The 20,651-nt window shown below is 42.1% G+C and overlaps 2 protein-coding genes across 2 annotated transcripts in view; one reads left to right on the top strand and one right to left on the bottom strand.

The window, feature by feature from the left end:
• SIRT4 (sirtuin 4) overlaps window positions 1-4,452 on the bottom strand; it is a 22,863-nt gene extending 18,411 nt beyond the window's left edge. Inside the window, exon 1 of the mRNA XM_089489467.1 lies at window positions 4,242-4,452. Within this exon, the coding sequence (XP_089345593.1) occupies window positions 4,242-4,452 (211 nt within the window). The remainder of the gene's footprint in view (window positions 1-4,241) is intronic.
• Window positions 4,451-20,651, top strand: PXN (paxillin). Its single transcript, XM_089489510.1, has 11 exons — window positions 4,451-4,463; window positions 11,594-11,808; window positions 12,975-13,063; window positions 13,145-13,270; window positions 13,467-13,679; window positions 13,758-13,908; window positions 18,634-18,804; window positions 18,881-19,054; window positions 19,157-19,238; window positions 19,773-19,921; window positions 20,385-20,651. Exons 1-11 carry the CDS (start codon window positions 4,451-4,453, stop codon window positions 20,649-20,651), a joined length of 1,650 nt encoding a protein of 549 aa, XP_089345636.1.

The following is a 20,651-nucleotide window of genomic DNA, read 5'->3' as shown; positions in this document are numbered from 1 at the left end:
CAGGGCCGGCCCAAGGCAAAATGCGAATTTTAAAATGCCCCCCCCCCTTATCTACCCTTCCTCTCCCTCCGTCCCTGCCGCCCCCCCCCATTATCTACCCTTCCTCTCCCTCCGCCCCCCCCCTTGTACTTACCTTTCAGCAGTCCTGCGGCGAGTCTCCCTGTTCGGTCTCGGTGCCGGCTTGTAATGCTGAACGCCGGAAATCTTCCGGCACTCAGCATTACAAGCCGGCACCGAGACCGAACAGGGAGACTCGCCGCAGAGGAGAGAGAGAGGGGCGCCGAGCGGGTACTGACAGCTTGGTAAGCGAAAACCACTCGGCACCCCTTTCTCTCTTTCGCTTTTTAAAAAAAAAAAAAGGGCTTGGGGCGGCAAAGTGCCGCCCCTTCAAAAGTGCCGCCTGGAGCGGTTGCCCCACTTGGCTCCATTGTCGGGCCGGCCCTGGGTGTAAATCACAATTACCAATTCTAATAACCAAAGCCCCCTTTCTGTGTTTGCTTGTATTCGTTATTGTCTATATAACCCATTACACAGTACTCCAGAATCTGCTGGTATAATACACAGTTGTATATTCTCGCCAAGCCTAGGCCAGTATTTCCAGGAGGGCAGCAGCCCCTCTTGCCCTATTGTGTCATCAGGCTTCCTATAAAACATTATGAAATATATGCATCCCCATGGCAAACTCTTCATATTTTTGCAACTTCACCTGTCTGGGGTTATGTGACAATAAGCAGACAGGGTCACAATAGGCAGAACAGACATTTGGCAAGAGGCACCACGGGAGAGAAAAGACGAGGAACCTGTCCATGTCCTAGCTCTGGTCAGTTTTATGTTGCTTAATGTTGCATACAATGTAAATCCAAAAAGAAACAGCATTATTAAAAATCATGATGAACATTGATGCAAAAAGCAAACTCTGTTTCTACAGAGGTCATTTAATGGTTAATGGCTGCTATGTGAGCAACCTGTAGCCTCTAAAAGGTCCCCAGTCTCCTGCTATCACTGCAACAAAGTGATCAAGATTTATGGCATGTAGCCTGGGAATGAAAAAGAAACATAAATCCATCAAGTTTAACCTTTCACAATAAAAAGATATGTTCTATTTTAAAGAGAAAATGTTTTAGTGAGTTACCGCAGAAACCAGCAATAAACTCTGCTCTGCTGAAAGAGTAAGGAAACAAATCACAAATACCCATTTTGGGTTTGAACACAGACTCTTGATTCCCATACTCATGCAGCATGGCACTGTAGCAAAATTCTAGCATAGGACTCTACAGACCCATCCGTCCCAATCTGGGAGTTTGATAGCTGATCTTCTAGTTTGCCTTAAAGGGCCACTCCTGCCATTATATGCACTTTAATACACATGCTAGCTGAGAGGTCCCTTTAAACGTCTGTGATGCCCCCTAGCAATGCATTGAGGGATTCTGCTATAATCCCCCATATGCAATTGCCCCTTCCCACACGCCCCTGCTATTTTCCACAAGAGCACATCTCCTTACGCATGATATACTTACTGCTAGTCAACTCGAGCGCTGAATTGGTGAACGCTATGGGGGTTCCATTGCTCCCATTGCTTTAAGGAGCCAATCAGTGGCATGAAACGCCAGCACATGGGGGGTGAGAATTATTTTTATTTATTGTTTTATATAGCACCATCAAATTCCATAGCGCTGTACAATGGATAGACAGGACACAACAAGTAGTATGTAACATAACAAATTGACTTACAGAGACAAGAGGTGAGGCGGGCCCTGCTTCTGCAGCTTCTGCCTAAAGTAAGTACACGTGTTCTTCTATTTTTTTGCATATGAAAGCACTTCTAAAGTATTTTCATATACGTTTGTTTAGGAGCTCCCTGGGACACTTGACTTTTCTTCTAAAAGAAATTCTGTCACAAAATGTGGATTATACTGGACAAATAGGGGCCCTCCAAGTCACACCACCATTACACTGTTGCATCAAGCTTAATGTTGTACATGTATAGTGAATAAAGTCCCTTGGGGCAAACATGGCGGACCCTAGTTTGGTAACCTGCCTAGGACTTAATGACATCTTAATCCAGCAGAGATGTCTTTGATAGATTGGTTTATACTTTAAGTTAAAAGAGTCAAAAGTGTTAAGTGCAGGACCTTGCAGATTTATACTTTTAAGCTCATGTGAATGAATGTTTTCAATTAAGATTCAGCCTTATTTAAAAGAATTTTTGCAAGGTCCTGCACTTAACCCTTTTTTGAATTGTATTTCTTTTACGAATATTCAATGGTGTTGTTGGAGAAATATAAAGGCACTCGGGGGGTTAGTTTATACACTAAAGCTGGGCTTTAATCACCACTGCAAGATGCATGAAGAAGGTGAGCTTCTTCTGCAAAAAGCAGCTGGATGGGAAGATTGCATAGTTAATGTAAAGATATTTGCTGAAATATTATACAAATATGCTGCAAGCTCAATCCAATACAATCCAAAATCTGCTAGAATCTCACAACTTTCTAAATTTTTTATTTTCGGAACCGGAATAATATCCAGCAGTCTTTAAGTTGAGCATTAAAAGGACAAAGAGTCGCAAATCTGCAACTGTAAAGGAATGAGGGAATAAAATGGAATGGCGATATTTAAAAAGTTCTGATAGCATTAAACATATATATTGATTTTTCATTTTTTGTAACATTTTTTAGTAAGGCAGAATTTCACATCATCATAGCACAAAGTGAATATCTCAATCATGATACATAGATATAGTATCTGATACTGTGGGGTATGTCCCCTTCCCGATGAACCCCCATCGCTTTGGGTGAACGTAACAGTTCATGGACAGGATAAGGTGTAAAGCCTCATTTTCCCCCTTAATATTCTCCATTGCTTTAGCGATTCCGTGATTCCAAACATCCGGTCCTGAAGCTGTCTTCGAGTAAATAAAAAAAGAGACGTAATAAGCAATAAAACAACAATGCATAAAACCAGTGCTTTGCCCATTTTGTGTTGTATTGTTCGTCTCACATTCGGTAAGAAGTTGTATATATATATTTTTAAAGTATTTTCACCTTTTCTTAGCAAAATGCACCCGTTAGAGACTTCTTGTTATTCATTAGGCTGGAGAATTAGAGTAATTAAGTAAACATCATTACTGTCACTTGAAGATGTTATGTTATGAATATAACCGATGATAATTATTGGAGTGACACCAAAACGCAAAGAATATGTGTAAAAATTCAAGCAAAAAAGGTGCAATAAACTCCCACCTGTACCCAACAGGTTCAATTACAGACACATCTAAAGGAAGGGAGCTGCACTCCAAACAATTCTTAACACCATCTCTAAATAGTAAAAATATAATTTTTATTACCAAAAGAGGAAGCGTATAAAGCACTTACATGGATATATAGGCAAACACGAGAGTGACAGGAAAGTGGAGAGTGTAAGAGAGATCCCCAGCGACCGAACTCATCTTTATCAAGGGAGATCACTTACTTACTCTTACTTTTGGTAATAAATATGATAGTTTTTCCTATTTAGTGATTATTGTTTTTTTGGGGTGAAGATCTCTTCCATTAGATTTACACAGTACATGCTTACATTCCCGCAGCGGGCGGCTTGTGTGTATAAAGGCAGGGGCCCACAACTTAAGGGACCAGATCCGACGTGCATGTGCAGTAGTAAAAGTACGTGTGCCATCGGCCGCCAGGCATTTGCCCATTTGGCCAGTCTGGGCCTATATGATTATTTTCACATATTTAGCACTAAAAGTACTTTGCGGTTTCCAGTATAACAAAGGGGAAGTACCATAAATACATTCATATAAGTACAGTAGCCAGCCAGACCTTATGACTGAGGGCACAATGCCAATACATTTGGAAAGGAGGTCTCTTAGTCTAAAAATCATTGCTTTCTTTAACTATTTAATATCCGATTACAGACTTCTTTGATTATTTTTGTAAGTGGCTCGAACGTGTGTAATTAGTTAACGTCATCATACGTTTTCATAACGTCACAAAACCACCTCCCAGCTTGTGACTGATACAGTAACACCGACCCGGGGCCACGCATACTTCTCGTGGTTATGTATGACAATACCTATAGCCCGAGGGGGTAAACTTCCTACCGCGCCCTTCTCAGGCTTACAGCTTTACATGCGGCTGACATGTTCTGCACACAGCAACCGCTATTATCCGTAATTTCGCTCCATTACTCTACATTCCCTAACACTCTGGCTGTGGCTAACTGGGAGCGCGCATCACACGCACGTGCCCAGAGGTATGCCAGTACCCGGGCATCCAAAAGGGTGGGGTGAGCAGCCTTGTGTTGGCGGGCGGGCGCGCGTACGCGGTGGGTGGGGTGCGGCTGGCTGCACACGTTGTCGGGTTTGCGCACGCAGGGGGCGGAGGCGCGTGCCTGTAGTGTGGTCAGAAAGTTGGGACCGACTCCTGGGCACCGCTCCGGCCTGAGAAGCAACATGGACGATCTGGGTAGGTGATGGTTAATCCCTTCATGTCATTCTGCTCGGTGTAGCTGTCACCGCGTGTGAAAGCTGTTCTGGCGGCAGGGTAACCTGCGTGTCAGGCTACCTTCGCGTTCTTAGAACACAGTTGTGTGACTGGAGTATGTGTGCTTAGGGTTAGTTTGGCCTCCGCACTCTATCTGTGTCTTCCTGGGCTCGCTGCTGGGGGAGCGGGGCAAGTGTCACCCGGTCCAGAACTTTGCTTAAGGTTTCGGTAACGCTGTGCGGACCTGGGCTTGTCTTATTAGCCCCTTCGGTTGGGCGAGTTCACTTTTAAGAATGCTTATTAATCAGCGTATGTCTCAGTTTATCGGCACTCTTAGGGTTACTCCTTAGTATGTGTGCACGGAGTTTAATGTGTGTGAAGAACCAGCGAACATGTGTGTTTTCTCACTACTTTCTATGTAAATTCTCACTCCTACAGGTATGTTTGTAAGGGATACTGTACTTGCATACACTCTTGGATCCATTAACCCTTCACATGCAAATACCTAAGGGGTCAGTGGGACCCTAATTCCGTAACTAATAGGAACACGTTCTTCCACAGGGCTTAATACATCTGCGGTTATACAGCCGTGGCTTTTTCTTTATATTGCGTATGTTCTCTGTGTTTATCCAGCTACTAATGCTGTGGGGCATTCTTGCTCTGTGTAGCAGATCTGAGATGCTCCTGGGATCGGTCTGCACTTTGTGACTGCTTTATACATTTCCGATTTCTTTTATGCTTAGAGCCTCTTTTTTTTTTTTTTTTTTTTTTTTTTTTTATATATAGAGTGGATCTTTGTAAAGGGCAACTGGCTGAATGTATGACTCTAAAATTACCTATACCTTGTGCCATATACTGTATTTGCCAATCAGTGCTATTGCATCCCTTGGAAGATGTGATCTGCATCTCAGAGTGGTGGGGCCAGCGGTATATAATGGATTTCCTGTCCTAAAATTCATTCCCTTGTCCTCATCCTTCCTTAGGAAGGCTGTTTGAACTAATCAGGAACTTAACAATATGGCAGAGATAAGATAATTGGAAGCATTAATCCTGCGTATCCTGAGAAAATAGTTAGATACCCATCCTCATGATAAATTTAATACAATGTGTCTATCACATACAGAAGTAAATAAAACATTGGAAACAGTGACAGATACGTGATATGCAAATAGCCGATAATAAGTAACCAAAATTTCCTATGGTATTATCCATCTGTGTCTATGCTGTATCAGTACTGTGGTTATGGTTTGCAGAATACAAATGATCAGGAAAGACTAATGGATCCCTATATGTTTAGCTTGAAGGACAGAAGAGACATTTAAATACAAAAGAAAAAAGTTTAGATGTAATGTGAGGACTGACAGGGTGTTGGATAAGTGGAACGGCCACTCATCAGAAGTGGTAAAGGTTAATATAGTGAAGGAATTTAGACATGCATGGCATAGCTCGCACCAAGGAGTGAATACGGTCCGACTCTCTACATTGGGGAAAAATAGGCAGACTAAGTGGGCCGAATGTTTCTGATCTTCCATCAAGTTCTGTGTTTCTATAAAGCACTATTTGAGTGCAAATAGTCAAAGTGCACAATCAGCAGAAACTTTCCGCTGCTTGTTATGTGCGCTACATACACATCCATCATTATGTCCTATAGAAGCCGCTTGTAGTCCAGTGACAGAAGTCCATGTACGTCTTGTAGCTCTCTGTTTTCATGGCAGATTTTATTTGTGCCGTATAGACGGATTTGTAGTAGGGCGAGAAGCTGCGTGTTATTTCACATTGCTGATCTGTACCGCCTAGCCCGTGAAATTTCTTTTAATTAAGAGTAATGTAGGTCTGTAGTCTTGGCAGGAGACACGTCTGCTGTTGCCATGTGTGTGCGGTAGTGTGACTGTCTATGTCATCGTGCGTTCGTGTTTCCATGTCCTACACATCGGGGTACATGCCCGATGTTCTCCATCACGTTTCTTCCCTGAATGATTGTCATTATTGTAATTTATTAATATTTGTGATAAAGTATCCCTTAAACTGCTTTTGACTTGATGAATTGTTTGCCATGTAGGAAGCTGCTGGACTAGTGGGATGTTCTATTTCTGTTCCATATTATTGAATTAATATTTCGTAGTAGTAGAAGGGAGATTGGGGCAGTTTAATTTTATATCCCGCTTGTATTACAGATAAGGTTACGCCAATATGTTGGCTGGTAATACTCGCGCTTACTGTTGCTGTAGTTCTTCCATGCTGACTTCAACAGTTTCCATAGTTGCCAGTTTTCTGACCCCGTTTTATACACCAGGGCTTGACAAATCCCCAGACAGCCGGCCGTGGCTCCTAGATCTTTAGGTCTGGCTCCCAACTTTCTGTGCTGCTTTAATTGATCGCAATGGGTGTACTTCTTACAGACTTCTAAAAGTATGAAGCATGCCCTCGGATATGTCTCCATATGGATTCGTCCAGCCCTGCTGTACACATTTCCCCAAAAGATGATGGCAGATAAGCGCCCCTTAGGGGGCTTAGTCTGCTGTAAAGTTCTTTGATCTTGTCTTTTATGATGGTTATACATAAACCTATCCCTTGCACACTTAAATTCCCTTAAAGCGGCACTAATGCTCTAAGGCAGTTCCATATATCAGCTACCCTTCCAGTAATACTTTCTTGGATAGCATCGGCCCCCTTAAAATTAGGCGACATCTGTCGTATCAAAGTCATGTGCATATGTAAAGAAATTGCCAGAAGTCCACTTATTACATCACATACGATAAGTTGTGACTGCAACGATACTGCAACCAATGTATTTTTAAGTGATTTTGATTCGTTCAGATGCTGAAATGCAGGTAAAGGAAGAGGGTTTCTGCTCTTACGTGTGACATTTTGGCTTGCGTGCGCTCTGGTTTGCCTGTTCTATGTGGTTTCACTCTATGATAAGCAAGCAGCTCGCTGTATGGTATGTAATAGGTGGGATGGAGGGTGAGTTCTTGGCTTAAGACGGAGGGGTGTGGGAGGAAGGGCCTGCTTCCTCGCATTGCTGGACGGTGTTTCCTTCCATTTCCAAGTATTTGTCCTCATGCTGAAAGTACTATGAGTTATCACTTCATTACCTCACTGGGGCTGGTTTGGCTGCATGCTTGAGGTAGTAGGCTGCACGCCATATTCTCGAGCCTTTATGGATCATGTCGGCGGCGTATCTTCTACCTCTGCAGGTTACTTGTAAGGCAGACAAGCCTATATATAGATGCATTGCTCATTGGGAGCGATGTGAAAATGGAGCCCTCGTCCTGTTGGCCTCTGCTTTGCTGGCACGCGCTGCCTAAGGGCGGTATACAGCAACGTTAAACGGTGAAACCAGGGGAAACGTGTGTGTATATATAGCTTACACTCTAAATAACCTTCTTGACCTAGGACACAGCTGGGGATTGCTAACTCTCCTCGAGCTGCAACCCCAAGCAAGCTCAGCAAAGGGTTATGGTCCGTGAACACCTGGAATACTGATGTAGCATGAAGCCGATCTATTAAATAAGGGCAATTATACAGCCGGAAACATGATTTATTGGTAAGAGCAGAACCCCCCCCCCCCCCAATTTTTAAGGACGTGGAGAAAATGCACAAGTCTTCTGAAATCTGTGTGGCTTTACAGCGGAAAATCATTCCCACATGCTGGTCGATTTATAAATGTCATGGAAAAATACATTCCATATACCTTTTTTCCTAATGGATAAACATTTTTTTATTTCTTCAACACCCCCCCCCCCCCCCCCCCGATGTTACACTAAAACATTGCAACATTTTGGAGAACGTTTGGGTGTAAGCAGCTTCTCCTTTTCGTTTTGTTTATCTTACCTGTGGAAACAATGGTCATTAATAGTTAAGGAGAGAAGGTAGTCTAACCCCCCTCCCTTTAACATTTCTGCAACCAAATTGTGTTCGGTATTGCATATATCACTTTAGCCCATTCTGTTCGGGTCAAAATCAGGAATCAGACAGACAAATCTGGGACCAGCGTGATATGTCCGAGGAGCCAGGAAGGCACAAAAAAAGTTAGGAGCCAGATTGAAAATCTTAGGAGCCGTAGCTACCTGCCTCCTGGGATTTGTTGTTTTAGATTGAGTCTAATATATTCCCCGGGTATTTTGGGTTTTCTGGCTGCATGTGGGGTTTCCCGTTCCTGTGCCGTTACTCGCTGTGTGAGTGGATGAAGTTACAGGGGATTGGGTTTCAGCTCGTAATGGAGTGTAATGAGTCTATCGGGCATGGAGACACAGGGGGCTCTGTTTCACTTTCCGTGGCTGGATCTCTGCTCTGTGCATCTGTTTGTAGATTCTGAGATGCCTGCAGATGTTCCCTCTTATGAACAGCAGCACATGCCCTTCGTCATTTAGTGATTAATAACTAGCATCAAGGAGTTGTATTCCTTGTTTAGTATGATTTCAGTTGCCAGCAGTGAGTCAGACCTTGGGAGATTTCAACTTGCACCACAAGTTTAAACTGTGGACCTTTCATAGATGTAGCAGCGCCCCCCCCCTCCCTAAGTTCCCTGCGAGATGATGATGATGATGATGTCAAAATGCAGCGAGTGCCAACATGCAGGGAATGTTCCGATTTCTTCAGCCTGTGTTTGGCAGGCAACAGATCTTTCTCTTGCGATAGAAACAGACCCTGGGGGCAGTATTGAAGTGAATGTTGTGGTATGTGATCCTATGGTATCTACCCCCTTCTTTCTTTTTGGCATTTTGTGAGCATTCCATTAATTCATCCTACACATAACTTCCTACATCAAAATGTGATCGATTGACTTAATCAAGAATGTTCAGGTTTACGTAGTTAAAGTGTTAGTGATGGTTTTAAGCCTTCCTACTAAAGGAGCTGCGAGTTAAATAATGTATAGCAGCATGTCGAGTCGCGGCAAGTAGAATTTGGTTAACGTATGCAAATGAGAGTGGTTGGCACACAATCTTAACGCTTTGATATTAAGATATATCCTTACATGAGAGCCTGCAGACCTTTAATTTGGCATTGCAATTTCTACAAACCTCCTACACGAGAATTAAGGATATTTTTGATTTGAATGATCAGATGCTGTCTTTAATTTAAAAAAAAAACAAAAAAACACAAAAAACAAATAAAAACAATTGAGTTGGCCCTTCATCTCAGGTCTTGTAGAAGAACCTCATATCTTGATCGCACAATACAAGTGGTTTGTTGTGCATATTTTCTGTGATTTTGAAGAATACCTCAGCACCTTGCCGAGCCAAACACTCATGGCTCTTCATGGTTTGTTTGGGTGAATGTTTCTAAAGCATGACACTCCTTGACAAACTGTCATGTTAATTCCTCTTTTATTTTGTTGCTTCATCTTGACGAGATGTCTCTGGTTCCTGTTTGGTAAAATAAGTTTACTTAAGTGGTTAGCAACCTTTCCCTTAAAACAAAGGGATTCTATCTTGGACTCTGTCAACAAGATCTGTGGCTCAAGTAAATTTATTAGACTTTGGGGTTACTAGAGAAGGATGTGAGGTAAGATATATAAGGATCTTCTCGAATGTATTGTTTATGCATAGTCTTCATCTCTTATTTGTTTCTCCCAATGACCAAGAACACCTGTCATATAAACGCTTCAGCCTAGCATGATCTGGGTTCCTTGGGCTTTTCCATGACAACTGGCTGTGCTCTTCGTCGTAATCATGTGTCTTGATGTCTACATTCCAAAGGGCATTGCCATTGTTTGTTTTATTGTGTTTAGCAGGATTCACTTTCTAGTTAACAATCCAGCGTGCTTTGTGCAGTCAAATAATTCTAGTTCTACTTGCTCTCCAAATATAAAAATGTCCAAAACTAAAGTAAAAGGGTAATTCACTCTAGGCTCCCTTGTTCTTTCTACTCTTCGTTCACTGTCACATGGCACGCCGCCTGCCCGTTTCATCAGTCCAACTCTTGTTCAATTGAAAAATATCTATCTTTGAGCATATAATACGGTGTAATATACTGTAGTTTAATGTGGAAAGAGAGGATTTAGTTTTTTCTGTTATGCAATGGTAAAGAAGTCCTGCTCATCCACTGAAATCTTACTCCTTCATAGACTTTTATTAGTCAGTGGGTCTCTGATTGCTTTTTTTGTGTTTTTTTGTGGTTTTTTTAAATATGTACGAATCATTTTTCAAGGCAGATGCAGTCCTTTGCACTGACTCAGTCTACAGCAAATCGTTTGTCAGTGATATCCTAGTGCTTGGGCCTGTGCCAGGTCTGTCCACAGCCTGACACATACACACACACACACACACACACACACACACACACGCATACATACACACGCATACATACACACACTCCTACACACTCCTTCCCCTTTATGCCTCAGATAGGATCTGGAGTCAGTCAGCCTTTCCTGGGTGTGTATCCAGCTGCTGACCCTTCACCTCTGCTGTATGCCTCTAGCGTGTCAGTAGCTATGTTGTGTGAGTAAGCGATTCGATGGCGAATCAGGAAATGAGCGAGCGTGTTACTCAAAACCTACAGTATTCTAATTATGTCACCCTAGCCAGAACTAACATGCAGATTGCTCCTCTTCTGCCATGTTCAGAGTCAGAAAGATCTTATAAAAAAAAAAAAAAAAAAATCTTCATTTCTGTATGGCTGGGCCACTTTCTAGTACTTTACTGTGTACTTTCTAAATTTCTTGATATATTTTTGAATGATCATATTCTTGAGGATTGGTTTATTGTGGGAATTTATTAGGGAATTGCCATTCTAGATAATTCTTTCTGTGTATGTGTCTGCAATATCTTTATACATGAGCCGCCATTGACTGGAAAACTTGAATCTAACCATTCAGGATAACAGCTCGTCAATTTCAATAGACTTCCTTGTTCTGTACAGACTGCGCTTGTTGTGACCTAAATGAGAAACCACGATCAACTGATTTTTTTGTTATGTATCGTGTCCTGGTTTAGTCTTGTTTTATTACAAACGCAAATTCCAGTATGAGCAATAAATAGCTGCCGCATGAAAATGTTGTCTAAGTGGGACTGTCCCTTTACATATGCTGTTTTGCACAGTTGCTGCAAAGTAAGAGAAAATATCCTGCATCGGGTCTATTCATACCCTGCTTTTTCTTGTCATAGACGCGTTACTGGCGGACCTGGAATCTACCACCTCTCATATCTCCAAGCGCCCTGTGTTTTTATCAGAAGAGACTCCATATTCTTTTCCGAGTGGCTATAGCACATATCAGGAAATCTCAGTGCCACCTGTCCCCACCAGCGAAGCTCTCAATGGGACTGTAAATGACTCGATTGATTCCTGGAAAAGCAATTCCTCCAAATACATCCAGCAGCAGGTAATTATTTGCAGTGTTGGGTATGGCTTTGTACAAGTCCCTGGGTGACTGTTTTCTTTTGGAGGGTGGGGGACAGCATGTTTATCCAAGCCTCTCCTCCTCATTGCATGGATGGCCTGCACTCCTAGCAAAATGTGTACATACATCTTGACTTAAAAGGGCACTATAATCTCTTTTTGTGTTTTTGTTACTTGTTGGCGTACCAGCAAGTCAATAGACCTAAAAGGCATTTACAGCATGTAAATTAGTGCCTGTGGCAGAAACAGAAAATTAGGCTTTCATCTTTTCCTCCTTCTGCTTCTACTGAAGTACTATCTCTGTACGTGTTGGCTCAGCTTGCATGTATGTGAGTGAAACCCACATTAATGTCAGTGGTAGGCCATCCTGCGTACGTAGAGCGTTTTTTTTTTACATGCAGCAAAAAATAGGAAGGTAAAAGAACAATAAAAACAGCAATAAAATAAATAGTCCTATAAATAGCAGCAGCCCATTCGCCAAGGTTTCCTCTTCTTGGCTTGGTAAATAACTTGGAGGTCACAGGAGATAGTGGTTGCGCATAGCGGAGAAGAAAGTCACAGTAATATAATATGTGGCTGGCACCGTGTGGTAAAGAGTTAAGGAATGGGTACTCACATTTTTTGGGGACTTAAGCAATTAGTCCCACAAAACTTGCATGGGCGATACAATCCTCGCCTGGGGATATCTTTAGCAGCAGTCCTGTGTAGTTCTTTTTTTTTTTTTTTTTGGTTCTCAGGATAAGGTGCACATAAAAAGTTAAACAGAAATAGGCATAGTGCTTTCTGTATATATAAAATGAATAAAACAAATAAAAACAGTTCACTATATACTCACAATATGATGACCAATAAATGGATTGCTCACACCTTCTGGCGTAGGTGGAATGATCCCCACCAAGGATATAAACTTGCGTGTTTAAAACATTAAAAGGATACCAGGAGCAGAAAAGAATGGTTTTTAAAAAAACTTATTTATTTTCAGCTTTCTGGTTAAAAACCATTAAAAGGTAAATAAAAATAGCACATACGCGTTTCACCTACTAAATAGGCTTCCTCAGAGTGTCTAGATGTTGAGAGACACCTGGATACTTTTTTTTTGGAGGGGTTTCTTATTGCATCTGATATTTCATTAGATGTCTTTGTGCTTTTGCTGTATCCCAGAGCCCTCTGTACAGTTCCCCTGCCAGCAAGGAGAGCGTGGCATCCCCTGGTGTTGGAGAAGAAGAGCATGTGTACAGGTACATTGCACTATGCACCCAATTTAGTGTTATTGGCTATCATTGCTTCAACGGAGAGGTGACCTCTGTTATTTCCTGCAGTTTCCCCAACAAACAGAGATCTGCAGAGCCATCTCCCACTGTCATGAGCTCCTCTCTGGGCAGCAACTTGTCTGAGCTGGACCGTCTTCTTCTGGAACTAAATGCTGTGCAACAAGTCCCATCGGGCAGCCTGTCTGCAGGTGAGTTATAACTCAGGTGTTGGTGTTTGTATGGTCCGTTTTAGAGTGCTTTTGTTTTTTCTTCAATCATCAATTCAGGTGAATGGTGATTTATTAATAATTAATATTGTCAACATCTCTTAGTAGGCAGCCTTTTTGTCATTCAACGGTGCAGCGTGGGCTGTCTCTCCTAATATCATTCTGTTCCCTATAGATGATCTGAGCCGAAACTTATCTGAACCTGTAGTGCCTGCACCTCTATACGCTGCCTCAGACAGCAGTATCACATCAAGTATGAAAAATGTGCCACCCACAAAGGAAAAGCCAAAGCGTAATGGTGCTCGAGGAATAGAGGATGTCCGCCCAAGTGTGGAGAGTCTTCTGGATGAACTGGAAAGCTCTGTACCAAGTCCAGTGTGAGTCTTGGCTTACTTAAGATATATAAATCTTTTTTGCGGATTACATATTAGTGATAACTATTCTGTCTCATGCAGCCCATCAATAACGGTGCCCCAGGGAGATATGAACCACTCTCACAGAGTCACACCTAGCCAGCAGCAGCAGCAGCAGCAGCAGACCCGAATCTCTGCTTCCTCTGCTACCCGTGAGCTGGATGAACTAATGGCCTCTCTCTCTGATTTTAAGGTATATTTTAAGGTTGCCTTTTATGACTTGACCCCACATATTTACCAGTAAATTCTTTCAAATCCAGAGACTTTGTACCAGGCAAAAAATAAAATAATCAAGTTGCGGTTCTTGTCTATCTAAGTCCAGTGTTTCTATGACGAAGTTTGACATATAGCCAGCAGGTATCCGTGCGGCTGCTGAATTACAGCTCCTGTGGTTTTTAGCCCCAGTTAATTGCTAACCTCTGATTCAGACAGATAACATTAAGCCATTGATCTTCAAGAAACTGTTCTGTATTGTAGTTGAATATGTGAGAAGTTATGTTCCACTTTCTTGCTGCTAAGCTCCTTTTTATAGCGATTAAATATTGGCCTCTTGCATGTTATAACTTACAGTAGATATTACATATTTTATGTAATTGTTTAGCTTAAGGTTTGCGGTGCATTGGTATATCCTTTCCAGACCTCCTGATGGTTTATCCACCTTTGTGATGTAATGAAATCGTTAGTAATGCTGTTTGTGTCCTGTAATACTGTCTCCGGTCCTTTCCTTAGACCACAATCCTATCAGAGTTTCCTTCTGGGTTTTAATGTAATCAAGCAGTAACTGCTGTATATTGCTGATTAATGTATCATCCTGAAAAGTTGTGTCCCTCAGCTGCAGCCCTTGGGCACTAGGATGTAACCAATTGCTTAGGGAACCCAATCGGGATCTTTTTTTTTATTTTTTTTTTTTTGTTGCAACTGCCCTTTCTCTGGATTTACTCTTTATCACCTCTCATGCAGACCTGTCATACATTTTCTGAGCCTGTTTCTGAAGTATGTAAAAGCAGTCTTTCCCAGTCGTCCCCCCAACACTCTCTGTGCAACACTCCGTTGTGTACTGTGTCAAGTAATGGAATCCATGTTCTGCCAAGCTGCAGTACCCCTGTCCTATTGCACATTGATGAGGAGGAGCGTCCCATTTCAGTAACGTCTTTAAGCAAAGGACCTACCCCATTTTTTTATAGAACAGCAAAGGACTCTGGGTTTATGCAGGCCAATAACATTCAGTCAGTAACCAACGCAGAGAGTGCATCCTGTCCAAATACGAACACAACTTTGTTAGGATTTGAGAGGGTGTCTGAACTAAAACAAGATCAGAGAAGAGAAGATGATTACCCTCAGGTATATACTTATCAGCCTATGATGTATGGCCATAACAAGTCAAACCTGATGGAACAAAAAGGGAATATGAATTTGGACCTAACGTTAAATAGTCTATCAGATGCCAAAGATGTACAGGACTCAGTCTGGGAAAATATAGATATCACTGGAACAGATGGAGAGGCGGTTGAAAAGAATGGTCACTGTGGTTTGGACTCCCTCGGTGAGCAAGGGGTCAGCAGGTCCAGTGATGACAGCAGTGGCCATCAAATTACACACTCTACTGTGCCTGACTTAAAACCCATCGGACAGTCTTGGACAAAGGAATCGCAGCAGACGTTGGTTCCAGAGATCTCAGCGCGAGAAAGGATCTCAGCTTCTCGGCAGGCAAGCAAGGAATTTAATAGATGACAAGAGCATGACGACCTTTGCATGTTCAAAGTTTACATGCGTCTCAGATGCATGCTAGAATTCTTAGAAGTCTTAGATTTACACTGTGTGGGCATGAAGTGTGTGTTTTTGGCAGTTGATAATGTTCTGTTTCTTGTAGAAAATATCTTATAACGTGGCCCCTCCTCAGCGTGCAGTATACATATATATATATATTTTAGAGGGTTGAAATTAGATTGGGTTTGTGTTGATGCATACTTTAGTTTGCTGTGGTGTCTGCTGGATTCTACTGTTAGCTGACGTGGTGCCTCATTGTTCAGATGAAATCTGTTATTAAAAGAACTAAAGAAACTGCCAATGTGCACCCAATGTCTCGGGATCTTTCCCCTCGGCGGAAGTTTGGGCCAGCCATATACAACAAGAGCCCAACTCAAGACCGTCTCATTGAAGAGCTGCATGGACGGTTTGGGATAGAAAAGCAAGAAACATGCAAGACCCCAGAGGATAACTGGCTGACAGAAGGGGTCATTATTACGTCCCGGCCTTCTAAACACACGGAGCTGGAAGAGCAGAGGATTGAAAAGGTAGATCCAGGAGACCCAGGGAAGCATGGTGTGATATCTTTCTACAGCATGGGCTACTTTAAAAGTATGTGTGCTCTGTAGAGGAATTCCCTTCTGGGGATATGTATACTATAGGTTGTTCATTGTATATAAGAGGTGTTTTAGAAAAGATGCTTTTTTGAGCAATTCTGTTTGGACCAAGTAATTTAATTATGGAACAAGCGCAAATAGAATATTGTACATATAGTGTTTCATTTTAGCTATGACTATTGCTGAAATAAAGGCATTTAGAGGATACATCACCTAAACAGTATTTAATAGCATGCTTGTAAAATAAGCTATGCTGCTGTGTAACAACTAAAACCATGTCAACTGACAAAGGCTTTACCTAATATGAGCCATTTCGATGTCCTTGTCATGTGAATGGCTACATATAACTACCAAAATTCAGAAAAAAAAAAGGGGGAGAGGCAACAGTCACAATGTCCCCCCCCCCCCTTGATCTTAACCTTTGTTTGCTGCATTGCCTTTGTGCTTGGCAATTTTTTAAGAACTGTTTAGGTAACCTGATATTTAAAAGGAGTAAAGTGTTCTACAAAATTTGCAGACTGCAGTGTTTCCATTGTTTTCCACTTCCCGCTGTATGTTTTATAGAAGTTATTCTGCCTGAAACCAGGGATGGGCAACATGTCCTATACAAGGACACCAGTGTCCATGGCAAGGTTTGTGAAGGTCCATAGAACATCATTAAATTGTCCACCACAGACTGCAGTAAATGTCCATCATAAGCAATGTTGGTGCCGATCCCTGCCTGAAACTTTCACTAACCCACAAGCTTCGCTGGGTCTGGAGTTCCACATCCCATTAGTCCTTGGTACGTTTGTACCATTTGGATAGTGCAGATTTCTCCTGTTCGCTTAATGAGCCGTAGTCATTGGATGTGAAGTGGCCAGACGGTATGGTCCATAAATGTATTGCTCAGAACTAATTATTTTCCATCAAGGAGTGTAACTCAATTTCTTGCAATTCTGCAAAAATAAACTAATTTTGTGTGAATCCCATTAGTGGATTTACAAATAGGTGAAAAACTGGATCCTGAATACTTGTGTGTAAACAGCCGATTTCATGGTCGGTTAGTTGTTTTGTTTTTGTCAAGTTCCTTTTATTTTTGGCATTTTCTCTTCGAGCTTGCTGTGTTTTCCCGGTATTTGTTTGTTTTCCGACTTAAACTTTCATTCTTTTCCTTTCCTTCTCTCTCTCCCCGTCTGTATTTAGATAATTATACCTCCAGATTCTCCACAGCTCATGAGAAAAATCCTCCCTGTTACTTCTCCTGGCATTGTACAGAGAACCAAGCTAGTGACACAATCTACATCCCCAGCACAACCTTCTTCTTTCCTTCCTCCTCCTCCTCCCCCACCTTTACCTCCTCTCTCCACTTCCCTGTCTTCTCCTGCCCTAAGTGTACCTTCTCAGCCATGGCCCGCCTGGAACAGATCCAGTGATGATTATCAGGATCTGTCTAAGGGTGTTGCTGCTCAAGAAGGCTGTCCACCTCCTGGTCCTGGAGGCACTCCTGCTCGTTGGACCAACTCTACCTTTGCTATGGGAACTTTGCCTCCTTCCAGGCCCTGCATCTCAGTTGGCTGCCAAACAGACGACAACCCACTTTTTCCACCAATTCAGGCATGATGCTTATTACGTGTTGGGTTTGCCGTCTGCTACTATTTTCATTTCAAGGGTTTTTGACAGTTATCCTCTTTGGTATTGGTTCCTATTTATTGAAGATTGGGAAGGCACTGTGTGTCTTTTAAAGCCTCATATATGTATATTAGATGACAAGAAGACCAGTAAGATTGTGCTTCCAGTAAACTGTCTTGATTCTAGATATGTGCTTTTCCAAGCTCATATTTAATTTCAGTTTCAATCTCTTGCTTTTTTAAATTACTTAAATTTTTCTTGCAGATGATTACTTCTGTCACCTCTAGGGGGCCTGTAGTACTAGCCACTCGTCCCCCACCAAGTCCCTCAGTCCCTGATAAGGCAGGTTTCAACAGTCATGGTTCTGCGGTGTTTACACGCGTGTGCTTCTTGATGTGCTTGTTTTGTATTGCCCCGTTGTGCTGGGATATTAAAATATATATTTTTTTCCTGGATTTGTTTCTGAATCGAATGTAAACTGAAAAACATGTAACGTTCTTTTGAGGTAGAGACAGCGTTACTTCCGTGATGTAACATCGCTGACATTGTGATGCCTCTAACTTTGCATGTTGTTAAGTCAGCATGCAGTGAGGAAGATATACTGCTATATTTTTGTGATTTGATTCCTCTCTTTCTTGTTGTGGTCTCCAGTTGGTTGGTCCTTTCCACACAAGTCCTTCATGGTCGCTCCCAGAAGACAGGAGTTTTGTTCCTGGTGGTTATATGTTCAATGGCTCTTCCAAATCTCTTATTTCATCCATTGACACACCTTCGGTATATGATTTCAAATGGCACGTGTGCAACTTACTTTATATAAAACAATTATATCTCTAAGGGAAGGAATGCTGTGCTAATAGAATATTTATTTGCACAAATTATTAAATGTCCTTTGTGATCCCTCTAAGTGTGGTTAATGCAGTAGGCAATTCCTGTTTTTCTTTCAGTTCATGGCGCAGGGCAAGTCTGTGAGCAGCTCGCCCCCCTCTGCTACTCCCAAACCAGGCAGTCAACTAGACAACATGTTGGGCAGTCTGCAGTCTGATCTCAACAAACTGGGGGTGGCCACGGTGGCCAAAGGAGTGTGTGGTGCCTGCAAAAAACCCATTGCTGGTCAGGTAAGTGTGTCTTATATATTCGTATATTATCCTGATATGTATATGTGTTGCTAATTACTTTTTTTATGTGTTGAAGGTTGTTACAGCGATGGGCAAGACTTGGCACCCTGAACACTTTGTCTGCACGCACTGCCAGGAGGAGATCGGCTCTCGGAACTTCTTTGAGCGAGATGGGCAGCCTTACTGTGAGAAGGACTATCACAACCTCTTCTCTCCCCGCTGTTTCTACTGCAATGGCCCCATCTTGGATGTGAGTACTTGTATGAAACCCCCCCAAAAACCAGAATATGTGTTGTGGTTGGAATGGACAACATTACATTTGTGATTTTTCTTTTCTTCTTCTGCCAAACAGAAAGTAGTAACTGCTTTGGATCGAACATGGCATCCAGAACATTTCTTCTGCGCACAGTGTGGTGCTTTCTTTGGACCAGAAGGTAATTGTTAGAAGCCAACATAGGGTGTTGACCTTGTAGTCCTTTCTTACATGAAATTCTTTGAAAGATTGTATTTCAGAGCATAGGTGAATTTGTTAGTCTTGTGTGCAAAAAAAGAGCCACCCACATGAATGTAATGACCTGTCCTGCACTACTGGGAAGCCCTAAGGTTGATTTTTAGAGCATCATAAGTGGATGTTAAAATGAAAAAATGTAAACATTGATACAGATTAGTACTATAGCTTCTATTTTAGTTGTTTTTTTCTATTCGTATTAAAGCGAGAATAGAACTAGAATTAAATCTTGACTGCCTAAACATAGTTTCTGCACAAGCACGCACATCAATATGTTAAGTTGTCGGGTAGTATGTCATGATGCTGATGCTAAATCCCTTCCAAAGTGTGTCTAAGGTGCAAATTCCTTGTTGTATTTTCATTTTGTAAGCCTGCATGCACGTGACTGCATACAGTAATGAAACACTATTTCTGATCAGTGCATACACTATTAAATAAACACACTCGTATCTTTATCTAGGTTTCCATGAGAGGGATGGGAAAGCCTACTGTCGCAAGGATTACTTTGATATGTTTGCTCCCAAGTGCGGTGGATGTACTCATGCCATCTTGGAGAACTACATCTCTGCTCTGAATACACTATGGCATCCAGAGTGCTTTGTCTGCAGGGTATGTGTGATTCTCCAGTTTCAATCATAACTTAAGTCTATCTGTTTTTGTTGCCTGGTTTTTAAAAGTGTTCTTGCTTTTTTTTTTTTTTATCTCTCTGCAAGTGGCACTCACACATTGAGTATCTGTAAGCTCTAATATCATTCCTATTGTGTATGCATATTCACGCTTCTCAGGTTCTTGCATATGAATATTCTGACACTATCAACCCCCAACTGTTGCACATGGACCTCTTCTGTACCATGAACCTGCCTGCTCCTGACTAACCCTGTGGGAAATGACCAAACATTGCCCCACTGACCCCTCAAACAAATCTAGGCACCAAGAACCCAGTGTTGCTTTTATCTCACGCAAACATGCCATTTTCTGTTGTCCGTTTGTATCCGCTGCCCCACTTCCACACATCGGTGCATTAGAGGGAGGCTTGTTCACTCAGTAAAAAAAATTTTTTCTTTCCTGGCAGGAATGTTTTACCCCCTTCATCAATGGGAGCTTCTTTGAACATGATGGGCAGCCATACTGTGAGGTGCATTATCATGAGCGCCGTGGCTCTCTCTGCTCTGGATGCCAGAAGCCTATCACTGGTCGCTGTATCACTGCGATGGGAAAGAAGTTTCACCCGGAGCACTTTGTATGTGCGTTTTGCCTGAAGCAACTAAATAAAGGAACATTCAAGGAGCAGAATGACAAGCCTTACTGTCAGAACTGCTTTGTGAAGCTTTTCTGTTAA

The sequence above is a fragment of the Sceloporus occidentalis genome, unplaced genomic scaffold, assembly GCF_023333645.1.
Source record: "Sceloporus occidentalis isolate IW3139 unplaced genomic scaffold, rSceOcc1.0.p SCAF_40, whole genome shotgun sequence".
NCBI classification, from domain to species: Eukaryota; Metazoa; Chordata; class Lepidosauria; order Squamata; family Phrynosomatidae; genus Sceloporus; species Sceloporus occidentalis.
This window is presented reverse-complemented; position numbering and strand designations above follow the sequence as displayed.

Bases quoted from the DNA above. Each gene is read 5' to 3' on its own strand.
- PXN (XM_089489510.1), top strand. The intron at 13,680-13,757 runs GTGAGTCTTGGC...TGTCTCATGCAG, and splicing joins AGCTCTGTACCAAGTCCAGT to CCCATCAATAACGGTGCCCC. The intron at 13,909-18,633 runs GTATATTTTAAG...TTTTTCTTTCAG, and splicing joins CCTCTCTCTCTGATTTTAAG to TTCATGGCGCAGGGCAAGTC.